Source organism: Lissotriton vulgaris, unplaced genomic scaffold, assembly GCF_964263255.1.
Source record: "Lissotriton vulgaris unplaced genomic scaffold, aLisVul1.2 SCAFFOLD_1543, whole genome shotgun sequence".
Taxonomy (NCBI): domain Eukaryota; kingdom Metazoa; phylum Chordata; class Amphibia; order Caudata; family Salamandridae; genus Lissotriton; species Lissotriton vulgaris.
The window spans coordinates 441,727-463,881 of record NW_028253834.1 but is presented as its reverse complement, the minus strand read 5'-3'; the positions used below and the strand labels follow the sequence as shown (position 1 = coordinate 463,881).

The following is a 22,155-nucleotide window of genomic DNA, read 5'->3' as shown; positions in this document are numbered from 1 at the left end:
TTTTATTAGGAGTTCGATCAGGTTTAAGCACAGCCCTCCACAATCAGGAGGAAACTGTCAACAGTAGATACAAAAAGACACATCATTGTCATAGCATCGAACCCAGTGCATAAATCGGATTTTGCCAAGCAACTCCCACCCACCTACCCCAAAACCCCCAACAACCCCGTCCACTACCCACCCCTTATCCCGCCCTAACCCGGTGCACGTGATCATGAGTCAACCATAAGAGAAGGGGTACAAAGGTGGAGCCGGCCAACGGCCTAGGGTGCAGGGTCAACATCCTGTGGCAGTGCATCGTCCATGTCCATAGGGGGGTCAAGAGTCAGGCCCCTATAGTCTGCCCATCGTTTCCATATTTTAAAATGTTTGCGGGGACATCCCCGAGCCTCAAAGACTGGCTGTTCCAAGCCCATGATGAAGTCCAGGCCCGCTCTCCAGGCACTGAGGGGGGGGGCTCGCTCGCTCTTCCAGGCCTGTGCCAGGTCCCTCTTCGCCACCACCAATCCCAGCAACAATAAATGGCGCTTGTAGATGTTGCCCCCAACATTTTCTAAGACATGAAGTAGGCCCAACCTAGGCGTACGGGGCAGGTCCCACCCCAACACCTCAGACAGACAGTCCCAGACCCCGGCCCAGAATCGAGTCAGCCGCACACAGGACCACACAGTGTGAAAGAGGGTACCTCTCTCCGAGCCACATCTCAGGCATTCCGGGGTTGCAATCAGGCCCGCCCGCCACAACCGGTCCCGTGTAAAGTACGCTCGATGTAGGTATTTGAACTGAATAAAGCGGAGGCTGACTGCGATAGCAGTCCCGCGGGGGGATTCAAGGGCCTCTCGCCAGTCGTCGTCGTCCAAGGGACCGACATCGGCCTCCCACAGGGCCTTCAAGGTCGAGAGTGAGGGGGAGCAGTGCGTGACCAAGGAGCGGTAAATCTGGGAAACTTTTTTGTCACCCAAATCTCCCATAAACAGTTTCGCCTCTATGGGACTGAAGTCCGGGAGCTGGTCCAGCCCCACCAGGCTAGGAGTAAGTGCGTGGCGAAATTGGAGGTAGCGAAAAAACTGAGACCTGTGCATGTTGAATTCAGCACTAAGATCCTGAAAGGATTTAAGAGTGGTGCCGGAGAGGACATGCCCCAAGGACGAGATCCCTATAGCGTCCCAGCCGTCGAAGCCTTGCAGCGACGCCAGCGCCGGCAGCAGGCCATTACGCCACAACGGAGTCTCCGCCGTCAGTTTACCCCACCAGCCCATGCGGTGCAAAGCCCTCCGCCAGACAGCAAAAACCACCTGAGTGACTCGCGGAAGCAGCCGCCTCCTCCTGGCCGAATACAACAGCGTATGAAGGGAGGCGTCGCCCATTAGAGAGTGTTCCAAGGCATAGGCCGGGTCACAGCGGTCCCCATACCACCACTCGTTGAGCACCAGGAGATGGGAGGCCTGATAGTAGGACAACATATCCGCGGTAGCCAAGCCGCCGCAGTAAGTAGAGAGGAAGCACGTACGAAGCGCCACCCTGGAGGCACCCCCAGCCCATAGGAACCTGCCCAACGCGGAGTCAACACTGCGAAACCACTGTGGATCAATCGGGTAGGGATGATTCTGCAGTTGGTATAGGAGACGGGGCAGGGCCACCATCTTAAAGATGGCCGAACGACCGTAAATGTTAAGAGGCATACGCGTCCACGTTTTGATGTCCAGCTAGACCCGGTCCCAAACCGGTTGAATGTTCCGGCTCCACGTCTCCGCGGGCGAGGCAGATAGAAAAACTCCCAGATATTTCACTCCCTCCACCGCAATCCGAAGGGACTCAGCCCACGGGGATTCCACCGCTCTACCACCCAGCACCCATAACGTCGACTTGCGTGGGTTAAGATAGAGCCCCGACGCCTGACCAAAGCCCTGCATCAAGTCCAGAACCCGCGGGCCCGTACGCTGCAGGTCGGTCATAAAGAACAGCACATCGTCCGCATATAAAGCAATGCGGTCTGTATGATCCGCGCTCCAGACAAAGCCGCGATAAAGCGCATCACCGCGGACCCTGGCGGCCAGCGGTTCCATGGCCAGCGCGAAGAGGTACGGGGAAAGCGGACACCCCTGACGCGTGCCCCGAGTCACTGGGAATCGAGCCGAGGCCGCCCCCGAGACCCGCACCGAGGCCGTGACCTCAGTATAGAGCAGGCGGACGTAAGAGATAAAGACCGGACCGAGGTTCAGCAGGGGCAGAAGGGTGAAGAGGAAAGTCCAGCTGACGGAATCGAAGGCACTATCGATGTCAGCTAGTAACAACGCCGCCTGATCCTCCGAGGCCCCGATCGCATCAATCGCCGCCTGAGCCCGCCGTATATTGTGCCGCGTTGCCCGGCGTGGCATAAAGCCAGCCTGATCGGGATGAACAAGGGCAGAGATATGAGGAAGCAAGCGATTCACGAGCGCCTTGGCCAGAAGCTTGGCCTCGTAGTTAATAAGGGAGATGGGGCGATAAGAGTTGTGGCGGTCCGGTGGCCTTCCCGGCTTCTGGAACACAACGATCTCGGCATGACGCCAGTCCGGTGGGAGGCGGCCCTGCTCGCGCGCCAGCTCCAGGGCACGCAGATAGTGCGGCCCGAGCAGTAGATGGAACTTCTTATAGAATTCACTGGGAAAGCCGCTTGGTCCCGGAGCCTTGCCCACATTCAGCTGACCCAGCGCTTCCCCGAGTTCTTCAGCCGTCAGGGGGAGATCCAGGGCGTCACGCACTTCATCAGACACAGCAGCGGGGGGAACCAATGCGAGGTATTCCGCAACAGCAGTGGGGGAGAGAGTCTCCCGGGAGGCATATTGTCGCCCATAATAGTGTGCGAAGCTCGCGGCCAGAGTGGCCGGGTCAGTAATTGCCACACCTGCGGCATCGACGAGACCCGGGAGCGTAAGGGGCTGCAATGTCTGTTGACAAAGCCGATGGAGCATTGTGCATGACTTATCGCCCCACTGGTAAACCCGGCTACGGGTGGCCAGCCACGCCTGGCGAGCCTCGTTCAATAAGACCGATGAGTATGTCTGCTGTGCCTGCAGGAGCCGCCGCAGGGCCACGTCATCCGCCGCATCTCTGTGGCGGGCCTCTAGTTCATCCACCCGCCCCGCTGTCGCGGCAATGCCCTCCAGCCGAGTCCGACGAGCCGAAGCACACCAGGCGAGATCAACACCCCGCAGAGTGGGCTTCATGGCCTCCCAGACAGTCACCGCATCTACACCCATGGCAAGGTTGTCCTGCCAGTACTGGGCGATCGCGCCACGAAGATGCTGGGAATAGTCAGGCCGTTGCAGATGCCACATGGACATCCGCCATCGGAAGGGCTGGCGCGGTCTATGTAGGTCTATCTGGACTGCCACCGGGGAATGGTCGGAGAGCCCGCGAGGCCGAATCGCCGCCCCTTTAACTCTAGCAAGAAAGGCCCTCGGGACAAACACATAGTCCAGGCGCGAAAGGGAGCCATGGACCGCTGAGACGTAGGTGTACTCGCGGCGCTCCGCATGTAAATGCCTCCAGACATCTGCCCACCCCAGCACATCCATCATAGTCCCCAGCCGCGTAGGGGAAGGAACAGGCGCCACCCCAGGCCTCCGCTGCCGATCCACAGCCACATCCACCACATCGTTCCAGTCGCCACCAATCACTGCCAGGGAGTCGGGAAGTTCAGTCCACAAAGCAAATAACCGCTCAGCCAAGGCCCATTGCAGGGGGGTGGGAGCATAGACACATCCAAACACCACAGGTTCCGCACCAATCTTCCCTTGAACAAACACAAAACGCCCCTGGGGGTCAAGCCACTGACGCTCGTGGGTATATGCCAGCCGCCTATGAATAAGAATGGCTACCCCCCTGGAACCCCTGGCAAATCCAGCATGGAACACCTGGTGGAAGCCAAAGCGCTGGAGACTCAGGGCCTTCGTGCCCAGCATGTACGTTTCCTGGAGCATGAGCACATCTGCCTGATCCCTCTTGGCCCAGCGAAGTACCGCCCCCCGTTTAATCTTGTCCAAGAAACCCCGGACATTCCAGCTAAGAACATGCATGGAGGCGCCAGAAGGCGCCGAACGAGGGGCATCAACCATCATCACGATTCACCCAGCCCCACATTCCCCGGCCCCCGGCCCAGGCCCCACATCCCAAAGTAGCATGGGTCAGAAAGATCACGTGCACCCCAGAGAACAGTACCCCAACACCCACAACGCCAACCCCCCCCACTCGCCACCAAACAGCCCCAAACCCCCCACCCCCACCCCAATACCTCAAGAAACAATGAAGTATCTGTCGCGGCATACGGTACGTCAGGCACAAAACAGAGCGCCCAAAGTCAGGCATGCCAATGGATCCCACACAACCTCCCAGCACCAACCAAGCACACACCCAAAACCTCCCCCAACCCCAACAGGAGGAAGCAGCCCCAAAAACATGCCCCGCCCCCCCCCCCATCAATAAGCACAATCAATAACAATGCAAAATATAGTGCATGTGTAGACCGGAGTCCCTGCAAGGCACATAAGAGTCAGATAATACTGCACCAGATGAGGTCCGAACCGTCGTGCAGCAGGTTGCCGCCGCAGCAGGCGGCCACAATAGCGATGTAACAGTCAAGGGCCGGTGAACCAAAATCACGACCCCCCGCCAGAGTGGTCCGTCTCCGGCTGCGTGTCTCCCAAAAGGGGGTCCCTGGATAGGGACCTCCGCCTCGAACGGGACTTGCGGTGCCGCTTCCCTTTGGCCTGTGGATCGCTCTGCTCCTGAGATGAACTGCGGGAGGAGCCGGAGTGCAGCCCCGGCTGGACGTGTGGCCGAAGCCGGACCGCCTCGTCCGTCCAGGCAAAGATAGCCTCCGGAGAATCAAAGAAGTGGGTCCTCGAGTTGTAGATGACACGGAGGCGGGCCGGGTATAGCAATGAATATTGAAGTTTCAGGCCCCGGAGCTTGGCCTTGGCCGCCAGAAAGGAATGCCGCTGCTGTTGAACCAACTTGGTATAGTCTGGGAAGATCATAATTTTGCAATTATCAAACAGCAGGGTGTCCTTGAGTCTCGCCTCCCGGAGGATGGCATCCCTGTCGTGGTAATTCAGGATCCGAGCAATGATCGGGCGAGGCCGCTCCCCAGCCGGCGGCTTCTGTGTCAGGGCGCGGTGGGCGCGTTCGACCACAAAACAGCGTGACAGGGTGTCCGGGGGTAACCAGCTCTACGGCCACTGGGAAAGGAACACATCCATAGGCCCCTTCTCGCATCCCTCCGGAAAGCCCACAAAGCGCAGATTGTTCCGCCGTGCCCGCCCTTCGGCATCTTCCACACGGAGCGCCAGGCCCCGCTGCATCTGCTCCAGGTCGGCCACTCTCTTCTTCAGGGCATCGACATCGCCTTCCACCATCGTGACCCTTGTTTCGGCCTCCGTGATGCGAGCAACTGCGTTGCGGAGGTCCTGGCGCAGCAGCATCACGTCGGCGCCCACCGCGCCGATCTTCGCATCCAACATATCACGGGATTGCATGATGGCCGTTAACAGCGCTGCATTGTCCGGGCCCGCCGCTTGACTCCCTCCGGCAGCCCCGGCGCCATTCCCGGGGCCGGTGAACTTGTCGATGGGTCCCGTAGTGGCCGTATTGTGACCGCCTTTGCCCCTCGTCATGGCCACCGGCGGGGTAGGTCGATGATAGACACCCGCTATGGGTCACCCCACGGGAGCAGGTAGCAGATGGGACGTCCACGGCACCACCGTCTCTCGAGTTCAGCTCGCCCCAGTTCGTCAAGGGATAGGCCAGGCCCAGGGGGGGGGCACTCTCCGCCAAGGCGCAGGGACCACCAGGCAAGGGCCCAAGGCTGAATCGCCGGAATGGCGCCACCCGATCGTCCGCCCCAGAGAGCGTCCGGGACGGCCGTTCAGGATACACTGCTGGTCCACACCAACAACACGTCTGGACCCAACTCTGCTGGGTATGGTCACGAGCCCTTTATCTCTCGGCTCCAGCGACTCCGCTCCGGCGATGCGGACCAAGATGAATGACTCCCAGCCGACGACAGGGCCTCCCGACGGGCAGGAGGAAAATCGAGGCCCCGGCTCACCACGCGGCAGGTAGGCCCAGTATGGACGGCCCCCAACGGCCGCGCCAGCGGGGTTCCGGGGCTCCAGCAACCACACCGCCGGGATCCACCAGACTCCGGCAAACTCCTGCAGTAGTGGAGACGGGGGAAGAGGGTGTAGGGCAAGGATAAATTAGCGGATAAGGATCGGGCCGGCAGGAGCTCTACAGAGCCGCGCCCGCCATCTTCGCCCTCGAAGCCACGCCCCCTAACTACTTTTAAGGGGGCTCCCTCAGGAGTTTTTAAAGTTTTCACCTTACAAGGGCTACTAGTTTTGGTGCCCCTAATCTGTTGATGGGGGTGCTTTATTTGACAGGGGGCCCTCTGGGTCTCACTGTCCTTCTTGTCCTCTGCAGCCCTGGGCTGACTAAGGCAAGGTAGAGAGGGGCAGGTTACCTGCTCCAGACTGGATCCCACCTGAGAAGGGTCCACTGCCATCAGAGGCTCTGTCAGGCCAGGCCTAACAACCTCTGGAGCAGTTCCTTCATCAGGGGTAAGATCAGTTCCCTGATGAGGCTGATCCTGTCCTAATGTCTGGTGAGGGGAAGATTTCTCTTCCTCCTCCATGCTCTCAGTGTGGGTGGAGTGATCCATCATTTCAGGCTTCACAACAACGGTATCTGTTTGAGTTTGGGCTGTGGCCATCACAGCCCCACCAACCTTTTCAGGAGGAGACTCAGTTTGGGTTTCTGCTGTTATCATAACAGCTTTGCTATTCTGTTTTGGAAGAGCTTCTGTTAAAGATGGGGCAGAGAGTTGCTCAGCCCTACCAACCTTTTCAGGAAGGACATCTTGGGTTGGGGCTGTAGCTATTACAGCCCCACTAACCTTTCCATTGGAGTTTACCATTCTAGAATGGATTTCCTGTTCAACCTCAGCCCAGGCTGAGATTTCTAAATCATTACCCAGTAGACAGTCTACAGGCAAGTTTGGTGACACTGCCACTCTCCTTGGGCCAATGACACCTCCCCAGCTGAGACTTACTACTGCCATGGGATGATTTGTTTGGATGCCATCAATGTTTGTTACCTGGTATGTGGCACCAGGTAAAAGTTGCTTAGAGGGGACTATACAGTCAGCCACCATGGTGATGCTAGCCCCTGTGTCTCTAAAGGCTTCAACTTTCAAACCATTGATGATGGGTTCTTGTCTATATTTGCTCAAGGTATTTGGGCAATTAGAGAATTTGGCAAACCCCATGCCAGTCTCATAAACAAGATCATTTGGGGATGGGGACCTGGATAGGCCAGGGTCCTCCTGGGCTCCAAAAGTAAACCCACCCAGATTCCTGGGTGTGCTCCCACCTCCTGGGGGATTACTGCTGACAGTAACAGGAGGTGTTGGAGCTGGCTTTGGAGGTATGTTTTCTTTATTGCCATTCTTGGGACAACAGCTGTCTGTTTTGTAATGCCCATCCTGTTTACAGGCATGACAATAAGGCTTTTTCTCAGTTGATGAAGTGTCTTGGGACCCACCCCCATTCTTGGAGTTTTGGGGCCCTGGGGAAGTCTTTTCTTTACTTTTATCCCCACCCTTATCTTGAGGCTTGGTAGACTCCTTCTTCTGGTTACTGTCCTGATTCTTAGGCCTAATCCTGGTTCTGACCAATTTATCTGCCCTCTTTCCCAATTCTTGGGGAGAGGTCAAATCTGAGTCCACCAGGTGCTGGTGTAAGAGCTGGTTCTGACAGTTACTTAGGATCTGCTCCCTCATAATCAAATTATACAATCCTGTGAAGTCATGTACTTTGCTGCCATTTAGCCAACCCTCCAGAGCCTTAGTTGTACAATCAACAAAATCAGTCCAGTCCTGAGTCTGTGTCTTCTGGGTGCCTCTGAACTTTAACCTGTATTGTTCAGTGGTTAAGCCAAACCCATCCATTAGAACACTCTTCAGGACTTTGTAATTGTTGGCATCCTCATGTCTGACAGTGAGGAGCCTATCCCTCCCTTTCTCTGAAAAGGAGTACCATAAGATTGCTGCCCACTGTTCCTCAGGAACCTGCTGTACCATGCAGGCTCTCTCCAGAGCAGTCATCCATTTGTGGATGTCATCCCCTTCCTTGTAGGGGGGCACAATCTTTGTCAGGTTTCTACTATCATAGGACCTAGGTTTCTCTTTAGGAATATTGCTGCCACCAGTGGCATCTAAGCCACACAATTTTCTTTCTCTTGCTAAAGCAAGTTTAGCTTGAGCCAAGGCTATCTCTTCCCTCTCTATTTGGAGTTGGACAGCCCTCATCCTGGCCCTATGCTCTTTCCTCTGGGGGGAAGTCATTCCCCTTTGAGATTCTCTTGAGACACTAGAAACATGAGAGTCTCCTGATGAAGATCTCCTCCTTCTATTGCCTGGGAGAATTAGGTTATGGGATCTGGGGAGGTGCTGGCCCTCTCGACCCCCATGTAGGTCCAAGTTGGCCTGGTTAAGCCTGCCAACCTGTACCTGGGTTACCCTCTGATCCTGATTCTCAGGCTCCTCTACATCTGAGCCTTCTTCCTCCTTTTCTTCCTCCTCCTCCACCTCTGGGGTGGTCTCATTCTCAGGGGGGTTCACTCCATCTTCTGACTCTAAGGAAGCCTGACTCACCTTATCTAAGTCATCCTTTTCCAGGATGGCTATCAGGGAAGGAATGGTAGGGCTTCTTCCCTTCTTTAGCCCTCTTGCTGTGCACAAGGCACCAAAGTCTTTGTGGCTAAGGTTGTCATATCTGGAAGTTGCCTTGGTAGGGTCAACTATCACAGGGGCAGAGCCTGAAGCTCTTCCTGTGTCAGACATGGCTGCTAGTGAGGTGTAAGTGGTGCACTTACCTACACTAAGTGTTTTCCTACTGTACCTTGCTAGTGAGTTGTAGTCAGGGTGTGCTAATCCCTTTAATCTACAACTACTAAGTTCAGTAGAACTTAATATGCTAAGCTTTTGATTTATATGTACCTAAGGTACTTGATGTGATCTTTCAATTTGATAAAAAGATTGCAATGGTAAAACAACAGCAATCTCAAATCCGCACCGCTGCGCACCAATGTGAGAAGTTGGCCTGATATGTAGTGTTTCCAATTCTGGAACCACTTTGTATCAGTCCAAGCAATCCCTTATGGTGTCTGGTTGTAAGTCAACCTTGTTAGACAAGCTATCCTAGGGGTAGCATGGACTAAGCAGCCTTAAAGGCTTAACCTAAGAGGTCGTGTTAAGCGAGCTGTTTTACCACATACAATCCTGTAATATCAAAGGAAAGGACACCACACAAGTATATATTATACAAATATATGTATTTATTTCTAAATTAATCCCCAGTACTCTTTATGAGCAAAGGGGCACAAGCGTTAAATCAAAAACCCAGTATAACATACAAAGTTGCACAATTATGGATGAGGGCGGGTGGCCACTCAAACCATATATTAAAAAAGTGGTATAAGAGATACCAATTGAACAGTGGTTAGACCTAGGGCCTAGGGAATCGCTGGGAGCAGTCTGGACTAGCAATGCTGAAGTCGGGAAAAGCCCACGGGATTCGGGTGCAGCACGTAAAGTGCGGCTTGCACCAATGTAAAGTCAATTGTGCGTAAAAGTTACACAAAGTTAGTTTAAGGGCACTTCCGCTGAACCTAGAGAAACAAAACTTAAGACACAGACCCTAGAGGTGTGTACCAGTGTGGGGACACCGGCGTTGCAATGTTACCTCACCCACAGGAAGTGGGTGCACAGGGTCGAAGTGGCGTCGGGTTTTGACACGCAGGTTCTTGGCGCTTAAAGCTGAAGATGCTGCAGGCGATGTGAAGGAGAAGTGTCCGGTGGATCCAAGGGTGGATCTGAAGTGGTGAAGACCTGAAAGCAGAGGGGACAATGTTCAAAGTCACTGACCAGTGACCACCGTGGAACTAGATTGGAACCAGGCAAAGTTGGGTGCAAACAGGTGATGAGGGGTTGCTTCTCTCTGCAGCCACGTGGACACGAAGAGGTCAAGGACATCCAAGAGTCAATCACGAGCTGTCCCACAACGGCTCTAGCTGATGGCGGTGTCGGCAACTCGATTGAAGCAAACAAGCCTTGGCTAAGGCAAACCACGTAGAAAATGAAAAAGGCTTATTACTCAGACCAGCAAGGTCAGAGCGGGTACTCCTTTCTACAGAAACGAGGGCAGGTCTGGAGCAGCCAGACCCACAGTGTAAATTGTAGGTTTTGTCGCCAAGATGGCTGCTGACCACGTGACAAGCGGCCGGGATGGCGAGTCAAGTGACAGAAAGCAAAAGGGCCCCACGCAGATCCTGGAGATGCTGGAGGGCTGATTTTTAGTGCAAATGCTGCTCGGTTGTGGGGCTTCTCAAACCCTAAAGCACAGAGTCGAGGGTGCCTCGGGTGCTGCGCAGTCAGCGTCTCAGGGGTCTTTCAAGATGTCCTCTCCCACGTCTCTCAGTGCCTCCACGGGTCCCTTCTTTGCAGGGACTGTGGATCAAACTAGGTAAAGTCTGGAAAACTGAGTCTTGTCAGGCTCTGCACTCGGGCTCCGGCGGGAGGTGGCGGCAAAGCAGACATCGAGGTGCTGGGTGATGCCTGTGTTCACAGGGTGGCCCCTCCTAGGCCACAAGGGAGATGCTCTTCAGTCTTATGTTCATCAGAATGTCGGAGCCCAGTCGTCTTCTTAGTTTAAAGTTGATTTCAGGATGATCTGAGTTGCATTGGCACTGCTCCCACTCTTATTCCAATCTGAGGGGTGGATCTCCTGCTAGGTCCCTCCCTATGGGTGGGACCAGGAAGGGGGGCGGTTACACCCCCTTTCCTTTGACCAGGTCACACTGGAGCTGGGGCTGGGATGCCCCAGAACCGGTTTGACCGGATTATGCAAGGGGAAGCCTTGTGCTCCCCAGGCACTGTCTGGTTTCTTTCAAACCTCCCTGCTACAATCCACTATCTCCTGTCTGGGGTGGTGTGACACCTCCCTGCAACAGGAAAGCCTTTGTCCAGGCCTCCTCTGCTGAGTTTCGGTCAGCAGCAGGAGGTCAGATATGTGTCTGTGGCAGAAGCATCCATTTTGTGGATCTGAGGCTCTTTTAAAAATGATGAGAGGTGTTACCTCGAAACCGGTCCGGTCCTCGGATGCTTGATTCCGTTCTGGGAAGGACATGGCTTTTGTAGTTCGGACTGGACTGTTCCCATGGGGCACAGGGTCAGAGCTGATTTGCATATCGCCATTGTCTAACCCGGGGTGGTGTGGAGTGCAAAAAAACGATGGATTTGGGCCCAGATCTTCGGACTGGGGTGAGTGTGTGACATTGATCCACATTCGGTCCATCACCTGTTTTGTTTGCATATTCCGCCCTAAGTGCGCTGGGGATGCCCAGACGTGGGTCCCAGGCACTCCACACCACTGGAGTCAAGCTAGCCGGGCTGATGAGAGGTATTACCTCGAAACCGGTCTGGTCCTCGGATGCTTGATTCCGTTCTGGGAAGGACATGGCTTTTGTAGTTCGGACTGGACTGTTCCCATGGGGCACAGGGTCAGAGCTGATTTGCATATCGCCATTGTCTAACCCGGGGTGGTGTGGAGTGCAAAAAAACTATGGATTTGGGCCCAGATCTTCGGACTGGGGTGAGTGTGTGACATTGATCCACATTCAGTCCATCACCTGTTTTGTTTGCATATTCCGCCCTACGTGCGCTGGGGATGCCCAGACGTGGGTCCCAGGCACTCCACACCACTGGAGTCAAGCTAGCCGGGCTGATGAGAGGTGTTACCTCGAAACCGGTCCGGTCCATGGATGCTTGATTCCGTTCTGGGAAGGACATGGCTTTTGTAGTTCGGACTGGACTGTTCCCATGGGGCACCGGGTCAGAGCTGATTTGCATATCGCCATTGTCTAACCCGGGGTGGTGTGGAGTGCAAAAAAACAATGGATTTGGGCCCAGATCTTCGGACTGGGGTGAGTGTGTGACATTGATCCACATTCGGTCCATCACCTGTTTTGTTTGCGAGTTTCGGTCAGCAGCAGGAGGTCAGACATGTGTCTGTGGCAGAAGCATCCATTTTGTGGATCTGAGGCTCTTTTAAAAATCAACCGCGTTTTAGCAAAAGTAAAATGTCGTCCCCTCTAGAGGGATGAAATGCTACCCCCGTCGCCAGCACTGGCGAAGGGGTAGTATTCCAATTTGTATGACACCTTACACGACATGTTTTGATAAAGCCAAACCAAAGTTAACATATAACCGCGAGGATTATAATGCACTTAATAGTATATGGTTTGGCATTATCCCGGAACAGCTAAGGGAATTGGTCCCGACAGCTGCAGACAGGCTCAGCTCATGCTAGAGCACCATCTCACCTTAAACCACGCACACTGCCTTCAGGATTGTTAAGGCCTGCCATAGCAGTGGCTCACAGGTCTTTATGTGTCCAGATAGGTTTAGATATAGGCATACTATATCTAAGCTAGGGGTGATTACACCACCTTGCCCCAGCTGAGTGATCAGCCAGTTGTGTCAATTTTAGATAGCCAGCCAGGGGTTGCAAAAGATATGCTGCAGCCCCTGGTAGGCCTTGGAGGCACCTATGCCCTGGGCACCTATAGTGCTCTGTACAGGGGCTGATAAGGTGACCCAAGCCAATCTAGTTATGCACCTAGGGTACATGGAATCCATTTTACAGAGAGAGCAGATAGCCTGGGGCCCTGATTAGCAGGGAACCAGGCCAACTAAGTCGAAAACCAGCTAAACACAAGGCAAAAAATCTGGGGTAACCATAGTCAGGTAGCCATCTTCCTACAATACGCTAGAGTAAGACATGGCAAGAATGGCCAATTGACAGCCCCCTTTCCTGTTGACAAGGGGGTGAGGCAGGGCTGTGTGCTCACGCCCATCCTCTTTTCACTTTTTCTAAATGGTCTAATTGAAGATTTACTTGCAGTGAAGGATCTGGATTCCCCTAAGCTATCATCTCACACATTTCCTGCATTAATGTTGGCGGATGATACCCTGCTCCTTTCAAAGTCACCAATGGGGATGCAGTGAGTCTTAAGTGAATTCAGCCAGTTTTGTAAAAAGAGGAGTCTTATAATTAACATAAACAAAACAAAATACATGGTCTTTAATGCTAAATCTACTAACTGCCCACTTCCAATGATTGGTGGTATGCCGCTTGAGTGGGTCCATATCTTTGATTATTTGGCCTATCCATAAATGATAAGATGGGATGGGCCCTCAAATTAATAAGGCTAACTTAAAGTTAACCCAGGCAATAGGGGGATTGCTGAAAGTCCAGAAGAGTTGTGTTTCTAAGGTTATAAGTCCACCGCTAGAAATATATCGAGTGCAAGCGCAGGCGGCCTCCTTATATGGGGCTGAACTTTGGGGACATAACCGAACAAACGTATTGACCCTCACTGAAAATAAATCCATTAGACATATTTTGGCTCTGCCAATAAACACACCCTTGGTACCCCTCATGCTGGATTTGGGTATCCTTCCAGTGGTGGACTAAATCTCGAGCCGACCATTGCTTTATTGGCGACGGTTATGGAGTACACCTGAGTTGAGGCATCATAGGGAGGAACTAAAAGCAGTAATATCATCACTGGGGGCCGTGGGTAGTATACCATGGTTGTCTTTTGTGAGGGATTCTTTCCGTGCAATGGGTAGGGAGGACCTATGGGCTACCCCAGAAGAGTCTGGTCTAGCTATCCCCCCAAAAAAATTTAGCTAAGGCATTAAAAGATTTTAAATTGACTAGCTTAATCCAGGCAACTAGAGCAACGAGTCTAACGCATGGGTTTTTAGATTTTAAGTCACATTACCAATTTGAGCAGGTGCTAGATTCAATACAGCCAGCAATAGCAAGGAAGTTGTTTCTCCAATTTAGATATGGGACCCTTCCACTCTTTGCAACAACTAATAAGTGGTCGGATGAAACCCATGACCTCTGTCCTGGATGCTTAGTGGAGGAGGTATCAGAAATTCATGTATTATTCTTCTGCCCGGCATACAAACAGGCTAGGTCCAAATGGGTGATACAATTGTGTAGAAATTTGGAAATTAGGGATTACAGTGTACTTTATAGGATTTTAAAATTAGATGCTGATCCAGTTTATGCTGTTGTAATCTCTAAATTTCTCCTAGCTATGTGGCTTAAACGAAGGCATTTGCTGAAAAGTGAAAGTTAGTTAATTGTGACTTCCTAATTTGCTAAAAGTTGCCTGGCTTACTGACAATTGATCTTTTTAAGAATTTTAGGATGTGCCTAATAATGTTATTACCTTCTATTTTAAAGAAGTCCCCACTTGTTAAAATCAATGTATTTTGATTTCCCCAAATATTTCGATACCAATGTTCCTACGAGATTTTGTTGTATATTGTGTTGAGATATGTATTATTGTATTGTAAATGCAAGTGTGCTTTTATGGCTGAAAGAGCCGCAATAAAGATACTAATGAATGAAAAATTCTAAAACTATTCCACAGACAGTCTGTGCCATGATCAGTGCAATCTTTGGCGCTTGTTCAAATATATATATTCTGGCTGTTATATGAGAAGTTGCTCATGTAAGGGGCGTTTCTAAAAACAGGGAAGATTGTGAAACTCTAGAAGGAGGGTTAGCAAGTTTGAGCAACAGCTGAAAAATAGAGTTTCATATGTAAGGTCTGTCTTTGAGAGAATCCAGTCTCACTGTGACCAAGCTGTGGTTAGCATCTAAAATGTCAGCTGCTTTACACATCAAAAATTACAATCACTGTACAATAAATTCAGAGACTTTATTAAACATTAAATAAATAACCGCAGAAAGCACAAAATACGTTTCATTGACAAAACTTGAGAGATTGAAATAGAAAGTCCTTGAAGTGACCTATTTTGTCCTTTGATTTTTTTAAGTTAAAGTACACATGAGAGAGCACAGCAGAGGGAGAATTCAGTAGTAGAGTAAAACTGCAGATCCAGCTCTTCCTATATTTGGCCACTGGGGGAGAATCCCTTAGTTGGAAAAAAGATATGGTATTTCAGTGAAGTTAGGTCACATTTCTTTAAACAATAAATAAACAAAAATTAGATAAAAATAAATATAATTAGCATTTTACAGTCCTTACAAAGTACTGGTGAGGTTCTAGGAATCTTTATCCCGATGCTTCTGGCCAGCCAGATGCTTCTGTATTTGTATTGGGTTAAAAGTGGACCTCATTGTACTGTGAAACAGGACAGCACCTTTCATGATAGGCAAGAACATGATTGACTCACATCGTTTTACACAGTATTTTGGTAATGTCCCTCTCTTTGAGTCGATTTTCAATTGTGTGTAAAACAAGTTACACTAAAGTTGATTGCACCTGGTAGTTCATTTAAAGTTTTACTCCCATTTTGTAAGAGGGTTGAATTTTGGTTTAACATGTTTACTGCAGAGAGGATGCCAGTTGTGAACAGTCTGTAAGGTTTTCTATCCCCTTCACCACCTGAATAATGTCTTGCGCCTGGTCTTGGTGAAGCACACGGGTAGCATTGGAGAGGAACTTCTCATTAAGTGATTCTTGGCTGAGGGGCTTCCTCCAGTGTCCATAGAAGGTGTCACATCTGCCAGTCACGATCTCTCCGCTCTCCAGGAGCAGCACCACTTCCCCATACATCTTGTCAAAGTTGGCCACATTGTCTTCAGGGTGCTCCACCACCACCTTCTTCAACAGGTTGATGAGATCTGGTCTACTAAGGGTGTCCTCACTGAAGGAAGAGATGCCCACCTCGCCATCCAGAAGGGCTGTGCAGGCGTTCAACTGGAAGGAGTGTCGTGCCTCGTGCTCAGACTCTGGGAAGGGCCTGTTGATATACTTGGAGACTGGGACCCTCAGAAGAACAGCGCGGATGGAAGCTGGGTTAAAGGAGCCCATTATATTGGTGACTCGGTTTCTGACTGAGATGGCAGCGTCTGCCACCCAGTGCATGCCCAAGTGAGCTGGGAACCTCTTAAAGGCAATGACTTGCTTCTCCAAGAGAAAGCTGTAATCTTGATCTGGCAGTGCCAGGGACGAGGGTTGGTAGTCACCATAAAAAGCACTGAACCCTGAGCAGCCAGGCACATCATCCAAGATAAGTGGGTTGGCCTCCATCCCACGGGCAGCCAGAAGTGCTGCTTCCATCCCAAAGCGGGTCGCATTGCCAATATGGAGAGGCTTGGCAAGAGTTGCAGCATTGGCCATAGGTGCTCCTGCCAGAGAGGCAGCGATTGCTAAAGCATGGGCACATTGTTTTGCATTCAGTGAAAGGAGTTTTGAAGTAGCAGCAGCACTGCCCATGGTGCCAACAACAGAAGGAGGGTGGAACCTGAAGGAAATACAAAGAACTGTGTCAGACATAGAAAAATGATCATACCAAAATAGGTTTAGAAGAGGGGCAATCCTAACGATAAGTGTGAATTATGATAAAATACTTAAAGCATGTCATACATTAATGCTATTGTGCAGTACGAGGAAACGTAGAAAACTAATGCTAGGATCTAATCAAGCATTTGACACAAATAAATAATCTAGTTACACTGAACAGAAAAATAAATGTTACCATATTTACATTATATTGTGTGTATCCACATACATGATTTTGTTCACATCACAGATTCCTCTTGCAGATATTTATGACCTTTGCCCCCATCAGGCACACATCCTAACATTCCCTTGCTCTATGGATCTCACATATGACACATGGATTATTTCTACCCTCTTTGATCATCTTAGCCATGTTCTGGAGATACTGGAGCCCCCTATGGTGATCGTGTGTTGGCCATAGGATATTTCTGCCTTTTGTGGGCATCATACAAACCTTTTAGGGATATTGCTGGCTTCATTGGAGAAACGCATGAGTCTTCCTTGCACCTCGATGCCAACATTGAATGCCAACAGGAAGCCTGAGCCGCTGGGTCGGAAGCCCACAGGCAACATCTGGGAGGCAGCCATCAGGCACACATCATAATTAACCTCTCTCTATGGATATCACATATGACACATGTATTATTTCTACCCTCTTTGAGCATCTTAGCCATGTTCTGGAGATACTGGAGCCCACTATGGGCATCGTGTGTTGGCCATAGGATATTTCTACCCTTTGTGGGCATCATACACACCTTTTAGGGATATTGCTGGCTTCATTGGAGAAACGCATGAGCCTTCCTTGCACCTCGATGCCAACATTGAATGCCAAAAGGAAGTCTGAGCCGCTGGGTCGGAAGCCCACTGGCAACATCTGGGAGGCAGCCATTAGAGCCGGCAGCACAGCACCTGATGGGTGGGTGGCAGGGTGCCAAGTGTCATCGAAGTCCATGGAGTGAGCCTGTTATAAGAGGAGTAGAGGATTAGAAGGTACTTAAAGAAGGGTGTGTCAGAAAGAGATGTTAAGTAGAGAGATAGTGTCATCGGCCTATGGACACAATTTACAGAAGTGTAGGATTCATATTCTAAGATTTGGTTGAGTTCCTGTGCCATTGCCCAATAAAGACTATTTACAGAAGTGGAAACAGATAAGATTTAACATTGGCGTCGACAACATTTAACTAAAATTCTCATAAACTCATGGCTTTTAGTCTGTGATCGATGGATAAAGTGATAGGTTTCAAAGTCCTTACCGCTACTCCATTGACATATGCAGCCAGCGTAGGTGGTAGTCGCAATCCTTTCCTTCCGTACACAGAGCTGATGGCAGACAAGGAGTACATGTCCTGTGAGAGACAGAATTAAAAGTTAGAAATGGACAGTGTACCTAGACACCTAGTGGAGGAACAATGGAGCTTGGGTGAATGTGGATTATTGAACTCTAAACACAAGATGATTCAACCTATGTGGTGGTGCCTAGTAGAAGAAATGCAGGAGCAGGTAAGTAGTCTCTCTGAGTAGATGTAGTGTTTCTGTAGGACGGTTGTACATGGGATCAGAGGTCCCAATGTTTATTTAAGTACCATAGTCTATAGTTAACAGCTTAAAACCCTGAAGCCAGCCTGGGGTGTGATTCAGTGGATGAGTATTTCATGGTGGATGAGTAAATCATGGTCGATTTTGTGACTGTTTTTCTCTCTTATCTGTTATTCCGGGTGGATGGTCACACTGTTGTTCTAGAGCAAATGTCTTCAAACTGTGGGGCACGACCCCTAGGGAGATCCTGGAGACCTAAGAAGGGGGTCGCAGATTCCCCAGCTTCACTTGTCCCTGTAAAAAGACAGCTGTCTGCCGTCCGGCTAATTGAGATCGTTGTCAGCTGTTTGCCTGAATGAAAGGCAAATGCGCTGGTAATCTGCATGTGTAAAGGATGCTTTAGGAGCAGTTCTGGCTCTATGTGAAGACAAAGATGTGTGTTTTTTTTATTTGAAGTGCAAAGAGTACACTACTGGGCTGGGAAGTTCATTCTTTTAATTTTATCTGCATTTGCACAGCCCTTTGTGCCCCTAAAGAGGTGTTAACCCCTTCAGCGCGGCGCGAATTTTCACGCTGTGCTGAAGATTCTAATGAGCCTATCAGCTCATGGTGGAACGGTTCCGTCATGAGCACAGTTCAACCGACGCTCATGACGGAACCGTTCCGTCATGAGCATGGAAGGGGTTAAAGGGTGAAGGGACAATTACGTTAAAAAAAATGAAAAATGCATTACATACACGTTTTGCAGCATTGTATCTTACCCTGTGTGTAATGCAAGTATAAAACATTGACTTGCATATTCACAGTGCTTTCTGTCACAGGCTTTGTAGCACTAAAAATACACATCGATATTCTCCACTGCACCAATCTAATTCTGTGGGTCTCTGGTTACACACAGACCTCTGCAGTATATTAACTAATAGATGTTTCATAATGTACTACAGTGCATTTCCCACTGAGCAATAATATATTTTATTTATTTTTCATTTACACTGCCCATTATTTTATATGTAGATACCTTAAGGTGAAATACCTAAAAACGTAAGAATATTTTAGGCTTATTTATGAGAGTTTTGCATCGCCAGAGCATCACTATTTTTGAAACTCCGTTGGTGTAACCATCTCAACCATACCTATGAGGCAGTGCAAAGTCACACTGCATGGCTTTGCATTGCCTCATATGGAGTAATCAGAAAGACATAGCAGCGCAAGTCACAGCTTTGCTTTACTCTGGGTCAAGGAGGAATTCCATCGGCTTTGCATGGGGTTCCCACGCAAAGCCCATGGATTTTGTTGCTGCTCCATATTTACAAAATCATGTAAACCTGGGGCAGCTTTAAAAACTGACGCCTCTCCAGTGGAGGCCGCAACGAGGAAATTTTTTCTAATTTCTCCTTGTTTTTACTTCTTTCAATGTGTGCTGCATTCTGCAGCTCTCATAGAAATAGGAAAACGTCCCTCAGGATTGTCTTGGTGAAGGAAGGTGCCTCTTCCCGTACAAAAACAATTAGTGCTAGGCAGCAATTTGTGAAGGGAAAATAACTGGAATGCACCATATTTCATAATTACAGTTCATTCCTGCTCTTTCACATTAGCATTGGGCAGCACCGCAAGAAGACTTGCAGTGCTGTCCTTCGCCAATTCCTCATAATAAAGCCCTTTGTTTTTAGCTACACCTTTGGCTACACCCCTACGCTCAATGACCTTTGGTTTGGATATGCTCGTATAATGTTATAAGGAAACTCCCATTCTATCCTATGGGACAGAAAGCCTTTCCATAGTGAAAAATGAAACACACTGTAATTCATTACCAGAACATGTCACACACACCAGTACATGTCTTACATATAACATACACAGCACCCTGACCACAGGTGTACCTTGGGCCTACCTTAGGGGTTACTTCCATGTAAGAAGAGTGAAGATTAGGGCTTGGCAAGTGGGTGCACTTGCCAGGTCGACATGGCAGTTACAATCTTCCCCAGACACTGCAGTGGCAGGTCTTATAACCCTTTTAAGGGCTGCTTGGGTGAGTGGCACAATCAGTACTGCAGGACCACCAGCACCATTTGAGTTACAGGTTCTGGCACCCTCAGTGCTCTTTACTAGGGACGTACCAGTAAGTCAAACATGCCAATCATGGAAACACCAATCCATAATACAATTTATAATAGGAGCACTTGCGCTTTAATTCTGAACAGCAATGAGGAAGTGCGCATAGACACTGAACCAGCAAAAACAGAGTCAAAACTAGTTCAGAAATGAAAAAAAACAGGAGAAACATGCTAAAAGATGTCAGGTATAACAGGGGCATTTATAGTTATCGATATATGTTGATGGCGAGAAAAAACAATTTCTAGAAAATGTTGTCAGAAGGGGGTCCTTACGCCTAAAAAGGTTTGACAAGGGAGTCTTGACATCAAAAAGTTTGAAGACCACTGTTCTAGAGAATTATTTAATGGGTGAGGGGTTCATGGTGTGTTGCTTGGTTAGATCCAAGATTCGGATAAGCTGGTAAAATCTCATGGTGATACTGAACAACTAAAGTCTCAAAGGGGGTTTGATTAAGGGATGATTTGAATCATGAGATGTTGTTTTGAGTCAATGTCTCCTTTTTTCTTTGAGTAGCTCAAAGCTATGCTAACTTTTTGAATGACTGAAATATTTTTAAAGCGCTCGATTGCCGCGGCGTCTTGGTGCTATAGTACAGAAGAACAGGGTAGAGCAATTAGGGCAAGGAAAAGAGACAGGTTTTCAGTGCCTTCCTAAAACTAATTTTAGACTTTTGTGAACGAAGCGCAGGGGGCAGCGTATTCCATAACTTGGAGCTTTGGTGGGAAAAAAATTTCCCACCCCACCGGGCTCTCCGTATTCTGGGCTGACATACTAAATCCTGGCTGGCTGATCTCAAAGTGTGCTGCGGAGTATAACGCGGGAGAAGTTTGGCGAGATTGTCAGGTCCTTTCCCATACAGGGATTTGTGGACCAGGCAGAGGGCCTTAAACTGAATTCTGCACCTAACTGGAAGCCAGTGAAGTTTGCGTATAGCTTTGGATGTGGGATGGCATTTTGGCAAAATCAGCAGGGCTCTGGCTGCCGCGTTTTGAATTGCTTGCAGCTTTGGCAATTGTTTTTCTCCAGTGCCCAGGTAGAGTGAGTTACAATAGTCCACTCGGGACATTACAAGGGCTCCCATCACCGTCTTCTTTAGAGTAGGCGGGATGTACGGTAGAATTTTTCTGAGCACCTTAATGGTATAAAAACAGGCCGAGGTCACCTGGTTGATTTGCGCCCTACAGGAAAGGTTTTTGTCTAGCAGAAATCCAAGATTCCTGACCTTGTCTGCTGGGATAGGGCAGGAGCCCGCCTCAGGGGGCCACCAAAGGTGGCTCCAGACAGAAGGTTTCAGGCTGAACTCTATTACTTCGGTCTTTTCCATATTCAATTTTAGGAAGTTACGGCTCATCCAACCTTTAACATCTAGGAGGCAGTTCCTGAAACGTTCTGCTATAGCGTCTACTGACTGGGAGATAGGCACTACAATTTGTGTGTCGTCGGCGTACGACACTAGAAGCAGGCCATGTGATTTAATTAGCGCGGCTAAAGGTGTGACATATAGATTGAACAATGTGGGCGATAAGGCCGAGCCTTGGGGTACACCTCCTGGGAGGGAGAATTTATCAGACTGAAGGCCTCCCCAGTGTACTTGTTGAATTCAAGCATCCAGAAAGGATGTTAGAAGGGCCAGAGCAGTGTCTGTAATGCCCAAGTTTCTCAATCTGTTTAGTAGGACCGAATGGTTTACGGTGCCGAACGCCGCTGTCAAGTCTGATAGGATCAGGGCCGTTCTGCCGCCTTCATCCATTGTCCTGCGTATGTCCTCCGTTGCCATGATTAGGGCAGACTCCATTGAGTGGCAGGACCGAAACCCATGTTGTGAGGAGTCTAATAAATTGTTCTGGTCTACGTATCTGATTATCTCTTGATTCATGGCTTTCTCCAGAACCTTAGCTGGTAGAGGCAGACAGGATATTGGCCGATAGTGTTTTGGTTCTGTAGGATCCAAGGTCTCCTTTTTGAGGATAGGCCACATGCAGGCTTTCTTCCAACTAATGGGAAATTCACCCGAGTTGATAACCTTATTTAGTAGGGGTGTCAAGACTGCCGTTATAGTCTCTGGGATCA

General features: G+C 49.9%; 1 protein-coding gene across 1 annotated transcript in view; it reads right to left on the bottom strand.

The window, feature by feature from the left end:
• Positions 1-14,826: 14,826 nt before the first annotated feature.
• LOC147660739 (cis-aconitate decarboxylase-like) overlaps positions 14,827-22,155 on the bottom strand; it is a 57,314-nt gene continuing 49,985 nt past the window's right edge. Inside the window, exons 4-6 of the mRNA XM_086951495.1 lie at positions 17,688-17,780; positions 17,190-17,395; positions 14,827-16,396 (exon numbers count right to left, since the gene is read on the bottom strand). Coding sequence (XP_086807621.1) covers positions 15,475-16,396; positions 17,190-17,395; positions 17,688-17,780 — 1,221 coding nt within the window. The 3' untranslated portion in view covers positions 14,827-15,474. The remainder of the gene's footprint in view (positions 16,397-17,189; positions 17,396-17,687; positions 17,781-22,155) is intronic.